Source organism: Lampetra planeri, chromosome 65 (genome assembly GCF_965212315.1).
Source record: "Lampetra planeri chromosome 65, kcLamPlan1.2.h2, whole genome shotgun sequence".
NCBI lineage: Eukaryota > Metazoa > Chordata > Hyperoartia > Petromyzontiformes > Petromyzontidae > Lampetra > Lampetra planeri.
In genome coordinates, this window is record NC_136171.1 from 2283190 (window position 1) to 2308189 (window position 25000).

General features: G+C 58.1%; 2 protein-coding genes across 2 annotated transcripts in view; both read right to left on the reverse strand.

Annotated features, from left to right (window-relative positions):
- The window catches only part of LOC144737186 (MAM and LDL-receptor class A domain-containing protein 1-like), a 328015-nt gene that overhangs the window by 178673 nt on the left and 124342 nt on the right, over nucleotides 1-25000 (reverse strand). The window lies entirely within an intron of this gene.
- The window catches only part of LOC144737177 (suppressor of tumorigenicity 14 protein homolog), a 78952-nt gene that overhangs the window by 14987 nt on the left and 38965 nt on the right, over nucleotides 1-25000 (reverse strand). The window contains exons 4-14 of the mRNA XM_078619899.1: nucleotides 21534-21709; nucleotides 20194-20264; nucleotides 17916-18094; nucleotides 17444-17479; nucleotides 16557-16788; nucleotides 10746-10876; nucleotides 10273-10382; nucleotides 9661-9770; nucleotides 6456-6586; nucleotides 1701-1805; nucleotides 988-1127 (exon numbers count right to left, since the gene is read on the reverse strand). Coding sequence (XP_078476025.1) covers nucleotides 988-1127; nucleotides 1701-1805; nucleotides 6456-6586; nucleotides 9661-9770; nucleotides 10273-10382; nucleotides 10746-10876; nucleotides 16557-16788; nucleotides 17444-17479; nucleotides 17916-18094; nucleotides 20194-20264; nucleotides 21534-21709 — 1421 coding nt within the window. The remainder of the gene's footprint in view (nucleotides 1-987; nucleotides 1128-1700; nucleotides 1806-6455; nucleotides 6587-9660; nucleotides 9771-10272; nucleotides 10383-10745; nucleotides 10877-16556; nucleotides 16789-17443; nucleotides 17480-17915; nucleotides 18095-20193; nucleotides 20265-21533; nucleotides 21710-25000) is intronic.

Below are 25000 nucleotides of genomic sequence, written 5' to 3' on the forward strand. Positions count from 1 at the left end.
CTTCCCACACCTCACCACTGCGCTCCCACGCCCCCTTCATTCTTTTGTTCTCCGGACCTCCTGAATACCACGGAGATCCAGGCGGGTACCAGTCCAGCTCCCGATAGAGTGGCAGCCTCTCCTCCACAGTGAGGGTTCGAACATTCCACGTGGCCAACCGTAGTGGTTTTTTGTTGTTTCTGGAGGAGCCCCGAGGGTAAGGATTAAATCTCCTGGCTCCGCCAAATGGGGTTTGGCCAGGAGACGTCATAGACGCCTGTCCCCCCAGGGCCTCCGGCACAAGCTTATTAATTACAATTTTCTGTCGTGGTTTAGCGGTAATTAATTGAATGTGGAGGGGTTCCCAGCCCCTCGCACCCGTCCAGAGCAACCTTTTGGCCGCTGTGGTGGTCACAAACGTCATGAGGGGAAAGGCCAATCGAAATTGGCCCTCCCCCCACAGCACTGCCCACGACAGCGTTGCCTGTCTGGCACCACGAGATAGGCACAGAGACGCACAGACACACGCAGAGATGGGGATCCTATCAATACACGCTTAACATACAGACACAGCGAGGTTATCAACACACGCTTAACACACACACACAAACAAAATGATACCTCCAGCACTACCACCACCGCCACACCACTACCACCATTTTTATGTTACCAGGTAAGCCTCACTGAGCTATGCAGCCCTTTTTCAGAAGAGACCTGGTCATCACAAATGATAGTTCAACGAAGTGGCGGCTTCATCATCGTCATCATCAAATACTCTCAACGCATGATGACGTCGATTTTAAACGTGGAGGGAAAAACCGGAGGACCCGGAGAAAAATCCACGCGACCACGGGGAGAGAGAAAGAGACACGAAAACTCCAAATTATACAGCATACGTCGTCAGTCGGGATCGAACCCACGACCTCCTGTAAACCAGGCGACCCCCCCGTCCCCTTCCCCCCCCTGCATGACCCCCCCCCCCCTCCCGTGACCCCCTCCACGTGTGACCCCCCCCCCTCCACCCTGGGCCCCCTGCTCACGGCATTCTTTCTCGTCGCTGAAGTCTCCGCAGTCGTTGACGCGGTCGCACATCCACATCTTGGGCTTGCACAGGCCGTTGGCGCAGGAGAACTGGTCAGCCCCGCACTCTGAGCCAGCGCCGGCAGGCAGGCGGGCGGGCACACGCAGACACGCACACACGCACACGCAGACACGCAGACACGCAGACACACACGCAAACACGCAGGCAGACACACACGCAGACGCAGACACGCAGACACACGCAGACGCACACGCAGACACGCACACGCAGACACACACGCACGGTCAAGCACACGGAGGGGAGCGCAAGGAGGGAGGAGGGGAGGGAGGGAGGAGGGGAGGGAGGAGAGGAGGGAGGAGAGGAGGGAGGCAAGGAGGGAGTGTAGGAAGCAGAGGGGAGGGAGGGAGTAGGGGAAGGAGAGAGGGGAGGGGGGAGGGAGGCAAAGAGGGAGTGGAGAGAGCAGAGGGAGTGGCGAGAAGGAGAACGGGAGGGAGGGAGGAGGGGAGGGAGGCAAGCAAGCAGGGAGTGTAGGAAGCGGAGGGAGGGAGGGGAGGGAGGGGAGGGAGGAGGGGAGGGAGGGATGAGGGGAGGGATGAGGGGAGGGAGGCAAGGAGGGAGTGGAGGAAGCGGAGGGAGGGGAGGGGAGGGAGCGGGGGAGGGAGGGGAGGTGATGATTCACCGCAGTTGTTCTCATCGCTGAGGTCTCCGCAGTCGTTCCAACCGTCGCACTGGCGGCTCTGCACCAGGCAGAGTCCTGAGTTGCACGTGAACATCCCGGGACACGCTACACACAGACACACACAGATAAAGGTCCCCGTTATAGCCTGAACAGACTGTTGGGGCAAGTGCTGTTAGCGAGTAGCACCTATGAAGGCCGGCACTGTGGCGCACGAGGAGGTGGGTGGCACGGACACCACACACACACAGACACACACACACAGACACGACACACAGACACACACCCACACACAGACACACACACCCACACACAGACACACACACCCACACACAGACACACACACAGACACCACAAACACACACACACACACAACAACAACAACAACAACCGCCATTCGCCACTAAGTGGCGGTGACGTCACCACGACGCTTGTGCCAGGCCATGTGCACCTTGAGGCCACGTGAAGTGTCGAACGCCCGCTGGCAGGAGGTCACGGGGCAGACCCAGGTGCCACGGGTCGACTGACCGAGATGACCGAGATGACTGGCTGATGCACCACCTGTGCCCCCTACTGTGCCAACTTGCTGTGCTTTAGCCACCCGGCGCTCCGCTCGTTGTTGTGAGCGTCGCTCCTCCGCCCTCCGTTGTTGTTGGAGGGCGACTGCCTCCAACTGCCCAGTAGCGTCCTTCACGAGCCTCCTCCACTGAGGCCGATCTTGACACCGCTGGTACCAGTCATCGGCAAGTCCACTCAGCTCCACGTCCTCCTGTACCACATCACTCCATCTCTTCTCTAGCCCGTGCCGCGCCCGTTTAGCCCCCTCGATCCGGCCGAACAAAAGCTGTTTAGGCATGCGGTGGCTGGGCATGCGGGCTACATGACCCAGCCAACGCAGCCTTGCCTGCCGGAGGAGCTCACTGATGGGACTTTGCCCAGATCTTTCAAGGACTTGTGAGCTCCTCACACAATCCAGCCTGGTTAAACCCAGGATGGATCGTAGGCAGGCCAGCCTAAATGTTTCCAACCGGCGAAGATGCTCCACTAGGGGGGTCCACGTTTCGCAAGCATAGAGAAGGGAGGGAATGACCGTGGCCGAGAAGACCTGAAGCTTCGTGCGGAGCGACAGACCAGGTAGCTTCCACACAGCGTTACGCAACCGATGAAAAGATATTGCCGCTCGACTGATTCGGAGTGAGACCTCTGCTGATAAACTGGAGCCGGTCATGAGCACACTGCCCAGGTATGGGAAACTCTCTACTCTCTCCACAACTGCCCCATCACCGATTGGGAGTTGTGGGGGCGGAGTGCCCGATGGTACAAAATACCCAGGCAGGTGCTTAGTTTTGGTGGGGCTGATGGTAAGGCCCCACCTCTTAGTGGCACGCTCCAGTCTCAGCAGCAGCGTCTCCAACTCCTCTTCTGAATGAGCAGCTATTACCAAATCATCGGCATACATAACGTGGTTGACCAATAGGGAGCCATCCCTTGATCGCACCCGGGCGTCGATCAGCCTCCCATTGTATCTGTACCAAATGGTAATTCCCCCGGTACAGCTATTGAAGGCTTCACGAACTACGCAGTCGAAATAGATGTTAAATAATGTGGGAGCCAGAGGACATCCCTGTCGCACCCCAAGGTGTACAGGGAAAGGCTCCGACTCCCGGCCACGTAGTTTTACCCGGGCCCGCTCACCATCATGAAGGTCCTTAATGATCGTGAGCAGAGGGTCAGGGACTCCGAAAGCACGAAGAACAACCCAGAGCCCAGTCCTACTGATGGTATCATAGGCCTTGACCAGGTCAATAAAGCAGAGATGTAGGTCTTTTTGGAATTCCCTACACCTCTGCTGTAGCAGACGGACAGAAAATATGGCATCTGTGCAGGACCGCCCTTTCCTGAAACCGCATTGGGGCTCCGCAAGCCTCTCCTCAGCATGCCTAGCAAGGCGATGTTGAATAATCCTTGCCAGGACCTTACCCGGCACACTGAGGAGTGAGATGCCCCTGTAGTTGTTACAGTCGGTACGGTCCCCCTTCTTAAAGAGGGGGACCACCAGGGCATCCTTCCAGTCCTGCGGAACCCGTCCAGTGGTCCAGACTGTTGTTATGATGTCATATAGGGCAGTCTGTGCACAAACGCCACCCTCCCTCAGCATTTCGCCTGGGAGATCATCTCTGCCCGGTGCCTTCCCTGGTCTCAGACTCCGGATCGCCCTCAGTACTTCCTCAACAGCCGGTACCTCAGCCAGCCACTCACAGGGGGTGACCTCTTCCAATATTTGAGGCACCGCAGCCTCAGCAGGGTTATCCCCACTTTGTGCCATGATGTTTTCCTGGCTGAGAGATTTTCCCTCCCCCAGGACCTCACAGAAATGCTCAGCAAATCTGCAAACCTGTTCCTGGGGGTCGGAGATTGGATCACCGTTTTTTCCTCTAATGATGGTAATAGGTGTGGCGCTGCAGGTTACTTTTTTGATGGAGTTAAATAGTGATTTGTGATCGCGGGCCACTGAGGCAGACTCCATCTCCTCAGCAACCCGCGACCACCACCCATCCTTACAGCGCCTCACGGCTCTCCGAACCTCCGAGCGAAGACTGCGGTAAACCTCCTCATTCTCTGACGTGGGATGCTGTAGGCGATGAGAGTGGGCCTGTCGCTTTTTCTCAATTAACCTGAACACCTCCTCCGTCAGCCAGGGTTCCCGGGGAGGTCTGGACCGCGTACCCAAAGCAGCCATTGCAGCTGCATGAGTCACAGTCTTAAACACACACAACCCACACACACACACAGACACCACAAACACATACACAGACACCACACACACACAGACACCACAAACACACACAGACACACACACACAGACACACACAGACACACACACAGACACCAAACACAGTTTAACAAGTAGGCTTTCACGACGAATATCATCCATAATAGACGTTTTTTGGGGTTAGATCGCGTGAATATCTAAATGTGTCGTTAAAACCCACCACCACCCGACACATCCAACTAGTAAGGGTTGTCACGTCAACAGAAGATGCCAATTCGTTACTAGTACAGCACTAGTGTATAGTGTAGTGTATAGTGTAGTGTATAGTAGTGTAGTGTATAGTAGTGTAGTGTATAGTAGTGTAGTGTATAGTAGTGTAGTGTATAGTAGTGTAGTGTATAGTAGTGTAGTGTATAGTAGTGTAGTGTATAGTAGTGTAGTGTATAGTAGTGTAGTGTATAGTAGTGTAGTGTATAGTAGTGTAGTGTATAGTAGTGTAGTGTATAGTAGTGTAGTGTATAGTGTATAGTGTACAGTGTATAGTGTAGAGTATAGTGTAGTGTATAGTGTAGTGTACAGTGTAGTGTATAGTAGTGTAGTGTATAGTGTAGTGTATAGTAGTGTAGTGTATAGTGTATTGTATAGTGTAGTGTATAGCGTAGTGTATAGTGTAGTGTAGTGTATAGTAGTGTAGTGTATAGTAGTGTAGTGTATAGTAGTGTAGTGTATAGTGTAGTGTATAATGTAGTGTATAGTGGAGTGTATAGTGTCGTGTATAGTGTACTGTACTAGTACAGCACTAGTGTATAGTGTAGTGTATAGCAGTGTATAGTGTAGTGTTTAGTGTAGTGTATAGTGTAGTGTATAGTAGTGTAGTGTATAGTGTCGTGTATAGTGTAGTGTATAGTGTAGTGTATAGTGTAGTGTATAGTGTAGTGTATAGTGTAGTGTATAGTGTCGTGTACAGTGTAGTGTATAGTGGAGTGTATAGTGTAGTGTATAGTGGAGTGTATAGTGTAGTGTATAGTGTAGTGTATAGTGTAGTGTATAGTATAGTAGTGTATAGTATAGTAGTGTATAGTATAGTAGTGTATAGTATAGTAGTGTATAGTGTAGTGTATAGTGTAGTGTATAGTGTAGTGTATAGTGTAGTGTATAGTGTAGTGTATAGTGTAGTGTATAGTGTAGTGTATAGTGTAGTATACTAGTACAGCACTAACCGGTGCGCTGGAGAGCCAAGCCACAACATTTACAATCTAAGCACGACGTTTTGCCAGTAATTCTGACTAGCTTCATCAGGCGACAGCAATTGTTGTGGCCTGGCTCTCCAACACATGGTGGCAGGAGCCAGAGCCGGTCCACCGGACCTCCTGAAAACCACAGAGATCCAGGCAATACCAGTCCAGCTCCCGACGGAGGAGTGGCAGCCTCTCCTCTGCAGTGAGCGTTCGAACATTGCACGTGGCCACACAAAGTGGTTTTTTGTTGTTTCTGGAGGAGCCCCGAGAGTAAGGATTCAGTCTCCCGGCTCCGCCAAATGGGGTTTGGCCAGGAGACGTCATAATCGCCTGTCCTCCCGGTGCCTCCGGCACAAGCTTTATAACATTTAAAAATCGTGGTTTTGTGGTAATTAATTGAAGGTGGAGGGGTTACCAGCCCCTCGCACCCGTCCAGAGCCCCCATTTGGCTGCTGTGGTGGTGACAACACCATGAGGGGGAATGGCCAATTAAAATTGACCCTCCCCCCACGGCATTGACCACCACAGCGTTGTCGTTCGGCACCAACAAGGTGGTAGGGGTTTGTTTTTGCCAGATACGGACACCACACACACACACACACACCACGCACCGCACACACACACCAAGCACTGCACATACACACACACACACACCACGCACATACACACACACCATGCACACACAAACGGACACCACACACGCACAGACACCACACACACACACTGACTAGGCGAGGCAGGACTCACGGTTGTCGGGCTGGTAGGCCGTGTACTCGGCAACGAAGCCGCGGTCCGAGTAGGATTCGTCCGAGTGGAACTTCACCTCCAGCGAGGGGCCACTGCTGATGGCCACAAACGTGGGCTGGTCGCTGCAGTACCTGGCAACGCACGCGCACACACACACGCAGGGTCAGCATCATCATCATCGTCATCATCGTCGTTATCGTCATCATCGTCAGCATCATCGTCAGCATCATCGTCCGCATCATCATTGTCAGCATCATCATCATCAGCATCATCATCGTCGTCATCATCGTCGTCATCATCATCATCGTCAGCATCATCATCGTCGTCGTCATCGTCGTCATCATCATCAGCATCATCATCGTCATCATCGTCGTCGTCATCATCATCATCCTCGTCATCATCATCATCATCGTGATCATCATCGTGATCATCATCGTGATCATCATCATCAACATCGTAATCATCATCGTGATCAGCCGATGACGATGACAACGACGATGACGTTGGCGGGCCGCCCTGGTCAACTTGGCGTCACGGCCGCCCTGGTTAACTTGGGTGTCATGGCCGCCCTGGTCAACTTGGGCGTCACGGCCGCCCTGGTTAACTTGGGTGTCATGGCCGCCTTGGTCAACTTGGGTATCATGGCCGCCCTGTTTAACTTGGGTGTCATGGCTGCCCTGGTTAACTTGGCTGTCATGGCCGCCCTGGTCAACTTGGGCGTCACGGCCACCCTGGTCAACTTGGGTGTCATGGCCGCCCTGGTTAACTTGGTGTCATGGCCGCCCTGGTTAACTTGGGTGTCATGGCTGCCCTGGTCAACTTGGGTGTCATGGCCGCCCTGGTCAACTTGGGCGTCACGGCCACCCTGGTCAACTTGGGTGTCATGGCTGCCCTGGTCAACTTGGGTGTCATGGCCGCCCTGGTCAACTTGGGCGTCACGGCCACCCTGGTCAACTTGGGTGTCATGGCCGCCCTGGTCAACTTGGTGTCATGGCCGCCCTGGTCAACTTGGTGTCATGGCCGCCCTGGTTAACTTGGTGTCATGGCTGCCCTGGTCAACTTGGTGTCATGGCTGCCCTGGTTAACTTGGTGTCATGGCTGCCCTGGTCAACTTGGTGTCATGGCCGCCCTGGTCAACTTGGTGTCATGGCTGCCCTGGTCAACTTGGGTGCCATGGCCGCCCTGGTCAACTTGGGTGTCACGGCCGCCCTGGTCAACTTGGGTGTCACGGCCGCCCTGGTCAACTTGGGTGTCATGGCTGCCCTGGTCAACTTGGGTGTCATGGCCACCCTGGCCAACTTGGGCATCACGGCCACCCTGGTCAACTTGGGTGTCATGGCTGCCCTGGTCAACTTGGGTGTCATGGCCGCCCTGGTCAACTTAGGCGTCACGGCCACCCTGGTCAACTTGGGTGTCATGGCCGCCCTGGTCAACTTGGCCGCCCTGGTCAACTTGGGTGTCATGGCCGCCCTGGTCAACTTGGGCGTCACGGCCACCCTGGTCAACTTGGGTGTCATGGCCGCCCTGGTCAACTTGGTGTCATGGCCGCCCTGGTAAACTTGGGTGTCACGGCCACCCTGGTCAACTTGGGTGTCATGGCCGCCCTGGTCAACTTGGGCGTCACGGCCACCCTGGTCAACTTGGTGTCATGGCCGCCCTGGTAAACTTGGGTGTCATGGCCGCCCTGGTAAACTTGGGTGTCATGGCCGCCCTGGTCAACTTGGGTGTCATGGCCGCCCTGGTCAACTTGGGTGTCATGGCCGCCCTGGTCAACTTGGGTGTCATGGCCACCCTGGTCAACTTGGGCGTCATGGCCGCCCTGGTCAACTTGGGTGTCATGGCCACCCTGGTCAACTTGGGCGTCACGGCCACCCTGGTCAACTTGGGTGTCATGGCCACCCTGGTCAACTTGGGCGTCATGGCCGCCCTGGTCAACTTGGGTGTCATGGCCACCCTGGTCAACTTGGGCGTCATGGCCGCCCTGGTCAACTTGGGTGTCATGGCCGCCCTGGTCAACTTGGGCGTCACGGCCACCCTGGTCAACTTGGGTGTCATGGCCGCCCTGGTCAACTTGGCCGCCCTGGTCAACTTGGGTGTCATGGCCGCCCTGGTCAACTTGGGTGTCATGGCCGCCCTGGTCAACTTGGGTGTCATGGCCACCCTGGTCAACTTGGGTGTCATGGCCGCCCTGGTCAACTTGGGTGTCATGGCCACCCTGGTCAACTTGGGCGTCATGGCCGCCCTGGTCAACTTGGGCGTCATGGCCACCCTGGTCAACTTGGGTGTCATGGCCACCCTGGTCAACTTGGGCGTCACGGCCACCCTGGTCAACTTGGTGTCATGGCCGCCCTGGTCAACTTGGGCGTCACGGCCGCCCTGGTCAACTTGGGTGTCATGGCCACCCTGGTCAACTTGGGCGTCACGGCCACCCTGGTCAACTTGGGTGTCATGGCCGCCCTGGTCAACTTGGGTGTCATGGCCGCCCTGGTCAACTTGGGTGTCATGGCCACCCTGGTCAACTTGGGTGTTACGGCCGCCCTGGTCAACTTGGGTGTCATGGCCACCCTGGTCAACTTGGGCGTCACGGCCACCCTGGTCAACTTGGGTGTCATGGCCGCCCTGGTCAACTTGGGCGTCACGGCCACCCTGGTCAACTTGGGTGTCATGGCCACCCTGGTCAACTTGGGTGTCATGGCCGCCCTGGTCAACTTGGGTGTCATGGCCACCCTGGTCAACTTGGGTGTCATGGCCGCCCTGGTCAACTTGGGCGTCACGGCCGCCCTGGTCAACTTGGGTGTCATGGCCGCCCTGGTCAACTTGGGCGTCACGGCCACCCTGGTCAACTTGGGTGTCATGGCCACCCTGGTCAACTTGGGTGTCATGGCCGCCCTGGTCAACTTGGGTGTCATGGCCGCCCTGGTCAACTTGGGTGTCATGGCCGCCCTGGTCAACTTGGGTGTCATGGCCGCCCTGGTCAACTTGGGTGTCATGGCCGCCCTGGTCAACTTGGGTGTCATGGCCGCCCTGGTCAACTTGGGTGTCATGGCCGCCCTGGTCAACTTGGGTGTCATGGCCGCCCTGGTCAACTTGGGTGTCATGGCCGCCCTGGTCAACTTGGGTGTCATGGCCGCCCTGGTCAACTTGGGTGTCATGGCCGCCCTGGTCAACTTGGGTGTCATGGCCGCCCTGCCCGCAGTGGCGGCACCTCTTCTTGTTGACTTCCATGTAGTCCTTGAGGCAGCTGGACTCCTGGATGCCCGGCTCGCGCATCTTGAACCTCGTGAAGGTCACACGCACCTGCTTGTTGGCGTCCGTCTGCACAGCGGGAACACGAGGGGAGGGGGGACGGGGAGAGGGGTCGTTACGACTGGGCCCGAGAGGTCACCGCGGCCGCCACCTCCACCTCCACTGCACCAACACCACCTCCACCTCTACCACTGCACAACCTCCACCACCGCCTCCACCACTACCAACACATCCACGACCACCTTCCCCACCGCACTTCCTCCACCACACCACTAGGGTATGTGATTTGTTGAGGTTTAAGGGTATGCTGTGAGACTAGGGGCAGTTGCGTGCATGTGGGAGTGTTTGTGTGCACGTGCGAGTGCACGCGTGTGTGCGCCCGTGAACGTGTGTGCGAGTGTGAGCGTGTGTGTGAGTGTGCGTGGGAGTGCGTGGGAGTGCGTGTGTGAGCGTGTGCACGAGTGCATGTGTGCGCCCGTGAACGTGTGTGCGAGCGTGTGTGTGAGCGTGTGTGTGCGAGCGTGCGGGAGTGCGTGTGCACGTGCGTGTGTGTGAGAGTGCGTGTGCTCACCTGGATGACCCAGCTGGCGTCCGTGTTGGGGGGGTAGTAGGTGGGGTAGGCTGGCGACGTGAAGTTCTGCATCACCTTCTCCCTCGCTTGCAGCGTCACGGCCCCAAAGACTGGCGCAGCACGCAGCACGCAACATGCTCACGTCACGTGTGACGTCACACGTAACGCGACAAGGGGGGGGGGCAACTCCACCTCCCCACCCCCCCCACTCCCACCCCCCCCCCATGCGAGGTGACGAGGCACCCGGCCCGCAAACTGCCCAGCGAGACAGCAGTGGATTTTCCTCCCTCCCCCTCCTCCTCCTCCCCCTCCTCCTCCCCCTCCTCCTCCCCCTCCCTCCTCCTCCCCCTCCTTCCCCTTCTTCCCCTTCCTCCCTCTCCCCCTTCCCCTTCCTCCTCCCCCTCCTTCCCCCCTCCTACTCCATCCTCCTCCTCCCCCAACCCCCCCCCCCCCACCCCGTGTGGCCCCCCTACCGGGCTTGTCGATCTGCACGAACTTGGCGTTGAAGCCCGGCTCGTTCTGCACGTCATTGGACGTGAACGTGACGAGCATCACGTTCCCCGACGACAGCAGGCTGAACGCCACGGGGGCCACGCCACACTTCCTGCGGTGAGGGAGGGAGGGGCGGCGGTGAGGGTGAGGGTGGGGGGCGATGGTTGGGGAGGGGGGGGGCGAATTTACGATCGGCGGCGTCATCGGCGGCGTCACCGGCGGCGTGACATCATCATCAGCGACGTGACATCATCACAGGCGGCGTGACATCATCACAGGCGGCGTGACATCATCACAGGCGGCGTGACATCATCACAGGCGGCGTGACATCATCACAGGCGGCGTGACATCATCACAGGCGGCGTGACATCATCACAGGCGGCGTGACATCATCACAGGCGGCGTGACATCATCACAGGCGGCGTGACATCATCACAGGCGGCGTGACATCATCACAGGCGGCGTGACATCATCACAGGCGGCGTGACATCATCACAGGCGGCGTGACATCATCACAGGCGGCGTGACATCATCACAGGCGGCGTGACATCATCACAGGCGGCGTGACATCATCACAGGCGGCGTGACATCATCACAGGCGGCGTGACATCATCACAGGCGGCGTGACATCATCACAGGCGGCGTGACATCATCACAGGCGGCGTGACATCATCACAGGCGGCGTGACATCATCAACACGACATCATCAGCGACGTCGCGTCACTGTGACGTGGCATCGGCAACGTTACCAACGTCATCGGTGACATCACCTGCGACATCGCCTCAGTGACATGACGTCATCAGCGACATGACGTCACCGACAGGAACACCGTCAGGTCCCCCACCAGGGTCACCCCCAGATCACTCACCAGGTCACTCACCAAGTCACCCACCAAGTCACCCACCAAGTCACCCACCAAGTCACCCACCGAGTCACCCACCGAGTCACCCACCGAGTCACCCACCAAGTCACGCACCAACTCACCCACCAACTCACCAGGTCACCCACAGGTTCACCCACCAACTCACCCACCAACTCACCAGGTCACCCACAGGTTCACCCACCAACTCACCCACCAACTCACCCACCAACTCACCCACCAAGTCACCCACCAAGTCACCCACCAACTCTCCCACCAAGTCACCCTCAGGTTCACCCACCTGGTCACCCACCAAGTCACCCACCAAGTCACCCACCGAGTCACCCACCGAGTCACCCACCGAGTCACCCACCAAGTCACCCACCAACTCACCCACCAACTCACCAGGTCACCCACCAACTCACCCACCAACTCACCCACCAACTCACCAGGTCACCCACAGGTTCACCCACCAACTCACCCACCAACTCACCCACCAGGTCACCCACCAACTCACCCACCAGGTCACCCACCAACTCACCCACCAACTCACACACCAACTCACCCACCAAGTCACCCTCAGGTTCACCCACCTGGTCACCCACCAAGTCACCCACCAAGTCACCCACCAAGTCACCCACCAGGTCACCCACCAAGTCACCCACCAAGTCACTCACCAACTCACCCACCAAGTCACCCACCAGGTCACCCACCAAGTCACCCACCAAGTCACCCACCAACTCACCCACCAGGTCACCCACAAACACACCCACCAACTCACCCACCAACTCACCCACCCAACTCACCCGCCAACTCACCCACCCAACTCACCCGCCAACTCACCCACCCAACTCACCCACCAAGTCACCCACAAAATCACCCACCAACTCACTCCACTCACCCACCAAGTCACTCACCAAGTCACCCACCAAGTCACTCACCAGGTCACCCACCAACTCACCCACCAAGTCACCCACCAAGTCACCCACCAAGTCACCCACCAACTTACCCACCAAGTCACCCACCAACTCACCCACCAAGTCACTCACCAAGTCACCCACCAAGTCACCCACCAAGTCACCCACCAACTCACCCACCAACTCACACACCAACTCACCCAACAACTCACCCACCAATTCACCCACCAACTCACCCACCAAGTCACCCACCAGGTCACCCACCAACTCACCCACCAAGTCACCCACCAAGTCACCCACCAACTCACCCACCAAGTCACCCACAAAGTCACCCACAAAGTCACCCACAAAGTCACCCGCCAACTCACCCGCCAACTCACCCGCAAACTCACCCGCCAACTCACCCACCAACTCACCCACCCACCACCAACTCTCCCGCCAACTCACCCACCCACTCACCCACCCACTCACCCACCAACTCACCCACCAACTCACCCACCAACTCACCCACCAAGTCACCCACCAAGTCACCCACCAGGTCACCCACCAAGTCACCCACCAAGTCACCCACCAGGTCACCCACCAACTCACCCACCAAGTCACCCACCAAGTCACCCACCAAGTCACCCACAAACTCACCCACCAACTCACCCACAAGTTCACCCACCAGGTCACCCACCAACTCACCCACCAAGTCACCCACCAACTCACCCACCAACTCACCCACCAACTCACCCACCAAGTCACCCACCAAGTCACCCACCAGGTCACCCACCAGGTCACCCACCAACTCACCCACCAACTCACCCACCAACTCACCCACCAAGTCACCCACCAAGTCACCCACCAGGTCACCCACCAAGTCACCCACCAAGTCACCCACCAGGTCACCCACCAACTCACCCACCAAGTCACCCACCAAGTCACCCACCAAGTCACCCACAAACTCACCCACCAACTCACCCACAAGTTCACCCACCAGGTCACCCACCAACTCACCCACCAAGTCACCCACCAACTCACCCACCAACTCACCCACCAACTCACCCACCAAGTCACCCACCAAGTCACCCACCAGGTCACCCACCAGGTCACCCACCAACTCACCCACCAAGTCACCGAACAACTCACCCACCAACTCACCCACCAGGTCACCCACCAACTCACCCACCAACTCACACACCAACTCACCCACCAACTCACCCAACAACTCACCCACCAAGTCACCCTCAGGTTCACCCACCTGGTCACCCACCAAGTCACCCACCAAGTCACCCACCAGGTCACCCACCAAGTCACCCACCAAGTCACTCACCAACTCACCCACCAAGTCACCCACCAGGTCACCCACCAAGTCACCCACCAAGTCACCCACCAAGTCACCCACCAGGTCACCCACAAACACACCCACCAACTCACCCACCAACTCACCCACCCAACTCACCCACCCAACTCACCCGCCAACTCACCCACCCAACTCACCCACCAAGTCACCCACAAAATCACCCACCAACTCACTCAACTCACCCACCAAGTCACTCACCAAGTCACCCACCAAGTCACTCACCAGGTCACCCACCAAGTCACCCACCAAGTCACCCACCAACTCACCCACCAACTCACCCACCAACTCACCCACCAAGTCACTCACCAAGTCACCCACCAAGTCACCCACCAAGTCACCCACCAACTCACCCACCAACTCACCCACCAACTCACCCACCAGGTCACCCACCAAGTCACCCACCAACTCACCCCTCAGGTTCACCCACCAACTCACCCACCAACTCACACACCAACTCACCCACCAACTCACCCACCAACTCACCCAACAACTCACCCACCAATTCACCCACCAAGTCACCCACCAGGTCACCCACCAACTCACCCACCAACTCACCCACCAAGTCACCCACCAACTCACCCACCAAGTCACCCACAAAGTCACCCACAAAGTCACCCACAAAGTCACCCACAAAGTCACCCGCCAACTCACCCGCAAACTCACCCGCCAACTCACCCACCAACTCACCCACCAACTCACCCACCCACCACCAACTCTCCCGCCAACTCACCCACCCACTCACCCACCCACTCACCCACCAACTCACCCACCAAGTCACCCACCAGGTCACCCACCAAGTCACCCACCAAGTCACCCACCAGGTCACCCACCAGGTCACCCACCAACTCACCCACCAAGTCACCCACCAAGTCACCCACAAACTCACCCACCAACTCACCCACAAGTTCACCCACCAGGTCACCCACCAACTCACCCACCAACTCACCCACCAAGTCACCCACCAACTCACCCACCAAGTCACCCACCAACTCACCCACCAAGTCACCCACCAGGTCACCCACCAGGTCACCCACCAGGTCACCCACCAACTCACCCACCAAGTCACCCAACAACTCACCCACCAAGTCACCCACCAAGTCACCCGCCAAGTCACCCGCCAACTCACCCGCAAACTCACCCGCCAACTCACCCGCCAACTCACCCACCAACTCACCCACCCACCCACCACCAACTCTCCCACCAACTCACCCACCCACTCACCCACCAACTCACCCACCAAGTCACCCACCAACTCACCCACCAAGTCACCCCTCAGGTTCACCCACCAACTCACCCACCAACTCACCCACCAACTCACCCACCAACTCACACACCAGGTCACCCACCAACTCACCCACCAACTCACCCACCAAGTCACGCTCAGGTTCACCACCAGGTCACCCACCAACTCACCCACCAAGTCACCCACCAACTCACCCACCAGGTCACCCACCAACTCACCCACCAACTCACCACCAACTCACCCACCAAGTCACCCACCAACTCACCCACCAAGTCACCCACCAAGTCACCCACCAAGTCACCCACCAGGTCACCCCTCAGGTTCACCCACCAACTCACCCACCAACTCACCCACCAACTCACACACCAGGTCACCCTCAGGTTCACCACCAGGTCACCCACCAACTCACCCACCAACTCACCCACCAAGTCACCCACCAAGTCACCCGCCAACTCACCCACCACGTCACCCACCAACTCACCCACCCACCCACCAAGTCACCCGCCAACTCACCCACCAACTCACCCCTCAGGTTCACCCACCAACTCACCCACCAACTCACCCATCAACTCACCCACCAGCTTCACCACCAACTCACCCACCAACTCACCCACCAACTCACCAACCAACTCACCCACCAACTCACCCACCAAGTCACCCACCAACTCACCAACAACTCACCCACCAACTTACCCACCAACTCACCGACCAAGTCACCCGCCAAGTCACCCGCCAACTCACCCGCCAACTCACCCGCCAACTCACCCACCAAGTCACCCACCAACTCACCCACCCACCCACCAAGTCACCCGCCAACTCACCCACCAACTCACCCCTCAGGTTCACCCACCAACTCACCCACCAACTCACCCATCAACTCACCCACCAGCTTCACCACCAACTCACCCACCAACTCACCCACCAACTCACCAACAACTCACCCACCAACTTACCCACCAACTCACCCACCCATCCACCACCAACTCACCCACCAACTCACCCACCAACTCACCCACCAACTCACCCACCAAGTCACCCACCAAGTCACCCACCCACCCACCACCAACTCACCCACCAACTCACCCACCAAGTCACCCACCAAGTCACCCGCCAACTCACCCGCCAACTCACCCGCCAACTCACCCACCAAGTCACCCACCAACTCACCCACCCACCCACCAAGTCACCCGCCAACTCACCCACCAACTCACCCCTCAGGTTCACCCACCAACTCACCCACCAACTCACCCATCAACTCACCCACCAGCTTCACCACCAACTCACCCACCAACTCACCCACCAACTCACCAACCAACTCACCCACCAACTCACCCACCAACTCACCCACCAACTCACCCGCCAAGTCACCCGCCAACTCACCCGCCAACTCACCCACCCACCACCAACTCACACCGCCACCAACTCACCGCAGCAGGGTGCGGTTCTCGGCGGGGCTCAGGAAGTCGTAGACGGTGACTGCGTCGAAGCGGCAGTCGTCCTCCACCATGAAGGAGACGAAGGTGAGTAGCAGCACCTTCCCCGCGTCGGCACGCAGCAGCCACTGGCAGCGCGAGTTGAAGGGGTACTCGCCGTTCTCGAAGTTGGGGCTACGGAAGAAGCGCTCCGTCGAGCCCACGGCGTGCAGCTGGAAGGAGCACGCTGGGGGGGGGCGGGGGGGGAGGTCAGGCGCGATGCTCGTCTATGCGGGGGTCTAGCAGGGGGTCTAGGGGGGTCTAGGGGGGTGTCTAGGGGGGTCTAGCAGGGGGTCTAGGGGGGTGTCTAGGGGGGTCTAGCAGGGGGTCTAGGGGGGTGTCTAGGGGGGTCTAGCGGGGGGTCTAGCGAGGGGTCTAGCAGGGGGTCTACTGGGGGTCTAGGGGGGTCTAGGGGGGTCTAGCGGGGGGTCTACTGGGGGGTCTACGCACAACCATAGCCATAACCATCCATATACACTCGCATACCCCTACCACCTATACCCATCCACACCCCCACCCCCACCCACACCACCACCCACACCACCACCCCACCCATACCCCCACCCCCACCCAGACCCCCACCCAGACCCCCACCCACACCCCCACCCACACCCCCACCCACACCCCCACACACGGGTTCATAGCGCAGCGCGATAACCACGACACGACCGCTCCCCCCCAGCCACCCCCCCCCAGCCCCCCCCCCAGCCCCCCCCCCCAGCTCCCCCCCAGCTCCCCCCCAGCCCCCCCCCCCCAGCTCCCCCCCCCAGCTCCCCCCCCCCAGCTCCCCCCCCCAGCTCCCCCCCCCCCCAGCTCCCCCCCCCCCCAGCTCCCATACTCACGCGAGTTCAAGGGGACGACGTTTAGGGGGTTGGCGGCTGTGAGGAGACACGCACACAGACACACACGTGAACACACACACGTCAACACAGACACACACACACAGACACACACACACGTGAACACACAGACACACACACGTGAACACAGACGCCACTGCCACCACCACCGTCACCGTCACCCATCAGCCGTCACCGTCACCGCCACCCGTCACCGTCACCGTCACCATCACCCATCACCGTCACCGTCACCCATCAGCCGTCACCGTCACCGCCACCCGTCACCGTCACCGTCACCATCACCGTCACCGTCACCGTCACCCATCAGCCGTCACCGTCACCGCGACCGCCACCGTCACCATCACCGTCACCCCGCCACCGTCAACGTCACCCGCCACCACCACCCATCACCGTCACCATCACCGCGACCGCCACCGTCACCGTCACCATCACCGCCACCGTGACCGCGACCTACGGAAGACAGTGAGCGAGGCGACGTCGATCTGCCCCTGTCCGGGCTGCATGCGCGACAGGCCGAGGCGCTGGCGCAGCACCCCCTTGACCACCTCCTCCGACACGACGGAGCTCAGCACCGCCTCCTCCTTTTCCGGGATGGCGAAGCGAATCAGGTAGTAGGCCTTGACGCTGCCCTCACTGCAGACAAACACAACGAGCCCTGTGGGAGTCTACGCGTCCCTGTGGGAGTCTACGGGCCTCTGTGTGAGTGAGTCCATGGGTCTCTGTACAAGTCTATGGGTCTCTGTGGGAGTCTACGCGTCTCTGTGCGAGTGAGTCTATGGGTCTCTGTACAAGTCTATGGGTCTCTGTGGGAGTCTACGCGTCTCTGTGGGAGTCTACGCGTCTCTGTGTGAGTCTACGCGTCTCTGTGTGAGTCTATGGGTCTCTGTGCGAGTCTACGCGTCTCTGTGTGAGTGAGTCTATGGGTCTCTGTACAAGTCTATGGGTCTCTGTGGGAGTCTACGCGTCTGTGTGAGTCTACGGGTCTCTGTGTGAGTCTACGGGTCTCTGTGTGAGCGAGTCTATGGGTCTCTGTGTAAGTCCACGGGTCTCTGTGTGAGTATCTCTGTGTGAGTCTATGGGTCTCTGTGTGTGGTCTATGGGTCTCTGTGTGTGTCTACGCGTCTCTGTGGGAGTCTACGCGTCTCTGTGGGAGTCTACGCGTCTCTGTGGGAGTCTACGGGCCTCAGAGTCTACGCGTCTCTGTGTGAGTCTAAGGGTCTCTGTGTGAGTCTAAGGGTCTCTGTGTGAGTCTAAGGGTCTCTGTATGAGTCTAAGGGTCTCTGTGTGAGTCTAAGGGTCTCTGTGTGAGTCTAAGGGTCTCTGTGTGAGTCTAAGGGTCTCTGTGTGAGTCTATGGGTCTCTATGTGAGTCTACGGGTCTCTGTGTGAGTCTACGGGTCTCTGTGTGAGCGAGTCTATGGGTCTCTGTGTAAGTCCACGGGTCTCTGTGTGAGTATCTCTGTGTGAGTCTATGGGTCTCTGTGTGTGGTCTATGGGTCTCTGTGTGTGTCTACGCGTCTCTGTGGGAGTCTACGCGTCTCTGTGGGAGTCTACGGGCCTCAGAGTCTACGCGTCTCTGTGTGAGTCTAAGGGTCTCTGTGTGAGTCTAAGGGTCTCTGTGTGAGTCTAAGGGTCTCTGTGTGAGTCTAAGGGTCTCTGTGTGAGTCTAAGGGTCTCTGTGTGAGTCTAAGGGTCTCTGTGTGAGTCTATGGGTCTCTGTACAAGTCCACGGGTCTCTGTGTGAGTATCTCTGTGTGAGTCTACGGGTCTCTGTGTGAGTCTATGGGTCTATGTGTCTCTGTGTGAGTCTATGGGTCTCTGTGTGAGTATCTCTATGTGAGTCTATTGGTCTCTGCGTGAGTCTATGGGTCTCTGTGCGAGTCTACGGGTCTCTGTGTGAGTATCTCTATGTGAGTTTATGGGTCTCTGTGTGAGTATCTCTATGTGAGTCTATGGGTCTCTGAGTCTGTCTATGGGTCTCTGTGTGAGTCTACGGGTCTCTGTGTGAGTCTATGGGTCTCTGTGGGAGTCTACGGGTCTCTGTGGGAGTCTACGGGTCTTTGTGTGAGTATCTCTGTGTGAGTCTATGGGTCTCTGTGTGAGTCTACGGGTCTCTGTGTGAGTCTATGGGTCTCTGTGTGAGTATCTCTGTGTGAGTCTATGGGTCTCTGTGTGTGTCTATGGGTCTCTGTGTGAGTCTACGCATCTCTGTGTGAGTGAGTCTATGGGTCTCTGGGTGAGTCTATGGGTCTCTGTACAAGTCTACGGGTCTCTGTGTGAGTATCTCTATGTGAGTCTATGGGTCTCTGTGTGAGTCTATGGGTCTCTGTGTGAGTATCTCTGTGTGAGTCTATGGGTCTCTGTGTGAGTATCTCTATGTGAGTCTATGGGTCTCTGTGTGAGTCTATGGGTCTCTGGGTGAGTCTATGGGTCTCTGTACAAGTCTACGGGTCTCTGTGTGAGTATCTCTATGTGAGTCTATGGGTCTCTGTGTGAGTCTACGGGTCTCTGTATGAGTCTACGGGTCTCTGGAATATGAACGCTGGGTGAGGGGAGCTCAGGCGGGGAGGGAAGGAGGCAGCGAGTGGATGGAGTGGAGGGAGGGAATGGAGGGACGGAGGGAATGGAGGGAGGGAGGGGAGTGGAGGGAATGGAGTGTAGGGAGTGTAGGGAGTGGAGGGAATGGAGTGTAGGGAGTGGAGGGAGTGGAGGGAGTGTAGTGAGGGAGGTTACCTGAAGCCGACGACCTGGGACGTGTTGTAGTAGGAGGCCAGGACAGTCGACTTGGTGAACGCCTCTTTCACCTACACACACACCACCACAAGGTCGACTGACGCCACCACAAGGTCGACTCACGCCACCACAAGGTCGACTCACGCCACCACAAGGTCGACTCACGCCACCACAAGGTCGACTCACGGCACGTCCACCCCACGTCCACGTCACGTCCACCGAACGTCCACGCGACGTCCACCCCAGGTTCACGCCACGTCCACCCCACGTCCACCCCACGTCCACCCCACGTCCACGTCACCCCTGACCACAAGCCTCACCACAACTCACCTCACCTCTCTCGCCCCCTCTCAATGCCTCACCCTCACCGCCATCACCCCTCACCTCACGGTGACTCACCTCATCGCGCTCACCCCACCCCCTCACTGCCTCACCTCATCGCCCTCACCACCAACTCTCAAACCTCAACTCTCGCCCACCTCAACCCCTCCCCCCCCACTCTCACGGGGCCCTCACCACACCAACAACTCACCGGCTCACCACAACCCTCACCCCCCCCCTCCCTCTCACCTCGTCACCCCAATCCTCACCACCCCCCCCCTCCCTCACCTCGTCACCACAACTCTCCCTCACCCCCCCCCCCTCCCTCACCTCGTCACCCCAACCCTCACCCCCCCTCCCTCACCTCGTCAGCCCAACCCTCACCCCCCCCTCCCTCACCTCGTCAGCCCAAACCTCACCCCCCCTCCCTCACCTCGTCAGCCCAAACCTCACCCCCCCCCTCACCTCGTCAGCCCAACCCTCACCCCCCCCTCCCTCACCTCGTCAGCCCAAACCTCACCCCCCCCCTCACCTCGTCAGCCCAACCCTCACCCCCCCCTCACCTCGTCACCCCAACCCTCCCTCACCCCCCCTCCCTCACCTCGTCACACCAACCCTCCCTCACCCCCCCCTCCCTCACCTCGTCACCCCCAACTCTCCCTCACCCCCCCCCTCCCTCACCTCGTCACCCTCACCCCCACCCCCCCTCCCTCACCTCGTCACCACAACCCTCCCTCACCCCCCCCCTCCCTCACCTCGTCACCCCAACCCTCCCTCACCCTCCCTCCCTCACCTCGTCACCCCAACCCTCACCCCCCCCCTCACCTCGTCACCCCAACCCTCACCCCCCCTCCCTCACCTCGTCATCCTCACCCCCCCCCCTCCCCTCGTCACCCCAACCCTCACCCCCTCCCCTCGTCACCCCAAACCTCACCCCCCCCCCTCACCTCGTCACCCCAATCCTCACCCCCCCCCCCTCACCTCGTCACCCCAACCCCCGCCGCCCCCACCCCCCTCACCTCGTCGCTGACGGTGGCGGCGAGTCTCTGCGCCGCGGGCGAGTTCATGTCCTCCAGGTCGGAGGAGAAGTCCATGTCGCGGACGTGCACGGAGCCCGTGTAGACGCGGGCCACCTTCTCGTCAAGGGAGCCGCGGTACTCCGTCGACGCCTTGTCCTGCGCCTCCTGCACGTAGACTGCACGCGGCGGAGAGAGACACACGGAGACCCGTGGAGACTCACTCGCGTAGAGACACACAGAGACCCACACTCACGTAGAGACCCACACTCACACAGAGACACACACTCACACAGAGACACACACTCACACAGAGACCCACACTCACACAGAGACCCACACTCACACAGAGACACACACTCACGCGGAGACCCACACTCACCACAGAGACCCACACTCACACAGAGACCCACACTCACGTAGAGACCCACACTCACACAGAGACCCACACTCACACAGAGACCCACACTCACGTAGAGACCCACACTCAACACAGAGACCCACACACAGAGACCCCACACTCACACAGAGACCCACACTCACACAGAAGACCCACACTCACGTAGAGACCCACCACACAGAGACCACACCACAGAGACCTACACTCACACAGAGACCTCACACAGAGACCCACACTCACACAGAGACCCACACTCACACAGAGACACACACAGAGACCTACACTCACACAGAGACCCACACAGAGACCCACACTCACACAGAAACCCACACTCACACAGAGACCCACACTCACACAGAGACACACACAGAGACCCACACTCACGTAGAGACCCACACTCACACAGAGACACACACTCACACAGAGACCCACACTCACACAGGAGACCCACACAGAGACCCCACACTCACACAGAGACCCCACACAGAGACCCACACTCACACAGAGACCCACACTCACACAGAGACCCACACTCACACAGAGACCCACACTCACACAGAGACCCACACTCACACAGAGACCCACACTCACACAGAGACCCACACTCACACAGAGACACACACACTCACACAGAGACCCACACTCACACAGAGACCCACACTCACACAGAGACACACACAGAGACCTACACTCACACAGAGACCCACACAGAGACCCACACTCACACAGAGACCCACACTCACACAGAGACCCACACTCACGTAGAGACCCACACTCACACAGAGACACACACAGAGACCTACACTCACACAGAGACCCACACAGAGACCCACACTCACACAGAAACCCACACTCACCACAGAGACCCACACTCACACAGAGACACACACAGAGACCCACACTCACGTAGAGACCCACACTCACACAGAGACACACACTCACACAGAGACCCACACTCACACAGAGACCCACACAGAGACCCACACTCACACAGAGACCCACACAGAGACCCACACTCACACAGAGACCCACACTCACACAGAGACCCACACTCACACAGAGACCCACACTCACACAGAGACCCACACTCACACAGAGACCCACACTCACACAGAGACCCACACTCACACAGAGACACACACTCACACAGAGACCCACACTCACACAGAGAACACTCACACAGAGACACACACTCACACAGAGACCCACACTCACAGAACAGAGACCCACACTCACACAGAGACACACACAGAGACCCACACTCACACAGAGACCCACACTCACACAGAGACCCCACACAGAGACCCACACTCACACAGAGACCCACACTCACACAGAGACCACCACACTCACACAGAGACCCACACTCACACAGAGACCAACACTCACACAGAGACCCACACAGAGACCCACACTCACACAGAGACCCACACTCACACAGAGACCCACACTCACACAGAGACCCACACAGAGACCCACACTCACACAGAGACTCACACAGAGACACACACTCACGTAGAGACCCACACTCACACAGAAACCCACACTCACACAGAGACCCACACTCACACAGAGACCCATACTCACACAGAGACCCACACTCACACAGAGACCCACACTCACACAGAGACCCACACAAGACCCACACTCACACAGAGACCCACACAGAGACCTACCACTCACACAGAGACCCACACAGAGACCCACACACGTAGAGACCCACACAGAGACCCACACTCACACAGAGACCCACACAGAGACCCACACAGAGACCTACACTCACACAGAGACCCACACTCACACAGAAACCCACACTCACACAGAGACCAACACTCACACAAAGACCCACACTCACACAGAGACCCACACTCACACAGAGACCCACACTCACACAGAGACCCACACAGAGACCCACACTCACACAGAGACCCACACTCACACAGAGACCCACACAGAGACCCACACTCACACAGAGACTCACACAGAGACACACACTCACACAGAAACCCACACTCACGTAGAGACCCACACTCACAGAAACCCACACTCACACAGAGACCCACACTCACACAGAGACCCACACTCACACAGAGACCCACACAGAGACCCACACTCACACAGAGACCCACACAGAGACCTACACTCACACAGAGACCCACACAGACCCACACACGTAGAGACCCACACAGAGACCCACACACACAGAGACCCACACAGAGACCCACACACACAGAGACCCACACACACAGAGACCCACACACACAGAGACCCACACTCACACAGAGACCCACACTCACACAGAGACCCACACAGAGACCCACACTCACACAGAGACCCACACTCACACAGAAACCCACACTCACACAGAGACCAACACTCACACAGAGACCAACACTCACACAGAGACCAACACTCACACAGAGACCCACACTCACACAGAGACCCACACTCACACAGAGACCCACACTCACACAGAGACCCACACTCACACAGAGACCCACACTCACACAGAGACCCACACTCACACAGAGACCCACACTCACGCAGAGACCCACACTCACGCAAAGACACACACTCACGTAGAGACCCACACTCACGCAGAGACCCACACTCACGCAGAAACCCACACTCACGCAGAGACCCACACTCACGCAGAGACCCACACTCACGCAGAGACCCACACTCACGCAGAGACCCACACAGAGACCCACACTCACACAGAGACCCACACTCACACAGAGACCCACACTCACACAGAGACCCACACTCACACAGAGACCCACACTCACACAGAAACCCATAGCTAGATTCACATAGACCCGTGTAGACTCACGTAGAGACCCACACTCGTGTAGAGACCCACAGATAGACTCACATCAGAGGTCGCAATCGGGTACCCGATACCCGTACCCTACCCGATACCCGGCTACCCATACCCAGCCGGGTACGGGTAGCCGTTTGCGACCCTGGTGCGGCCGGGTACGGGTAGGGCATGAGTCACTGGTGAGTAACCGTTTGTCACTCATTTCCCAACGTCTTGTCTCTTCTCACAATTCAAGTTCCTAGAATC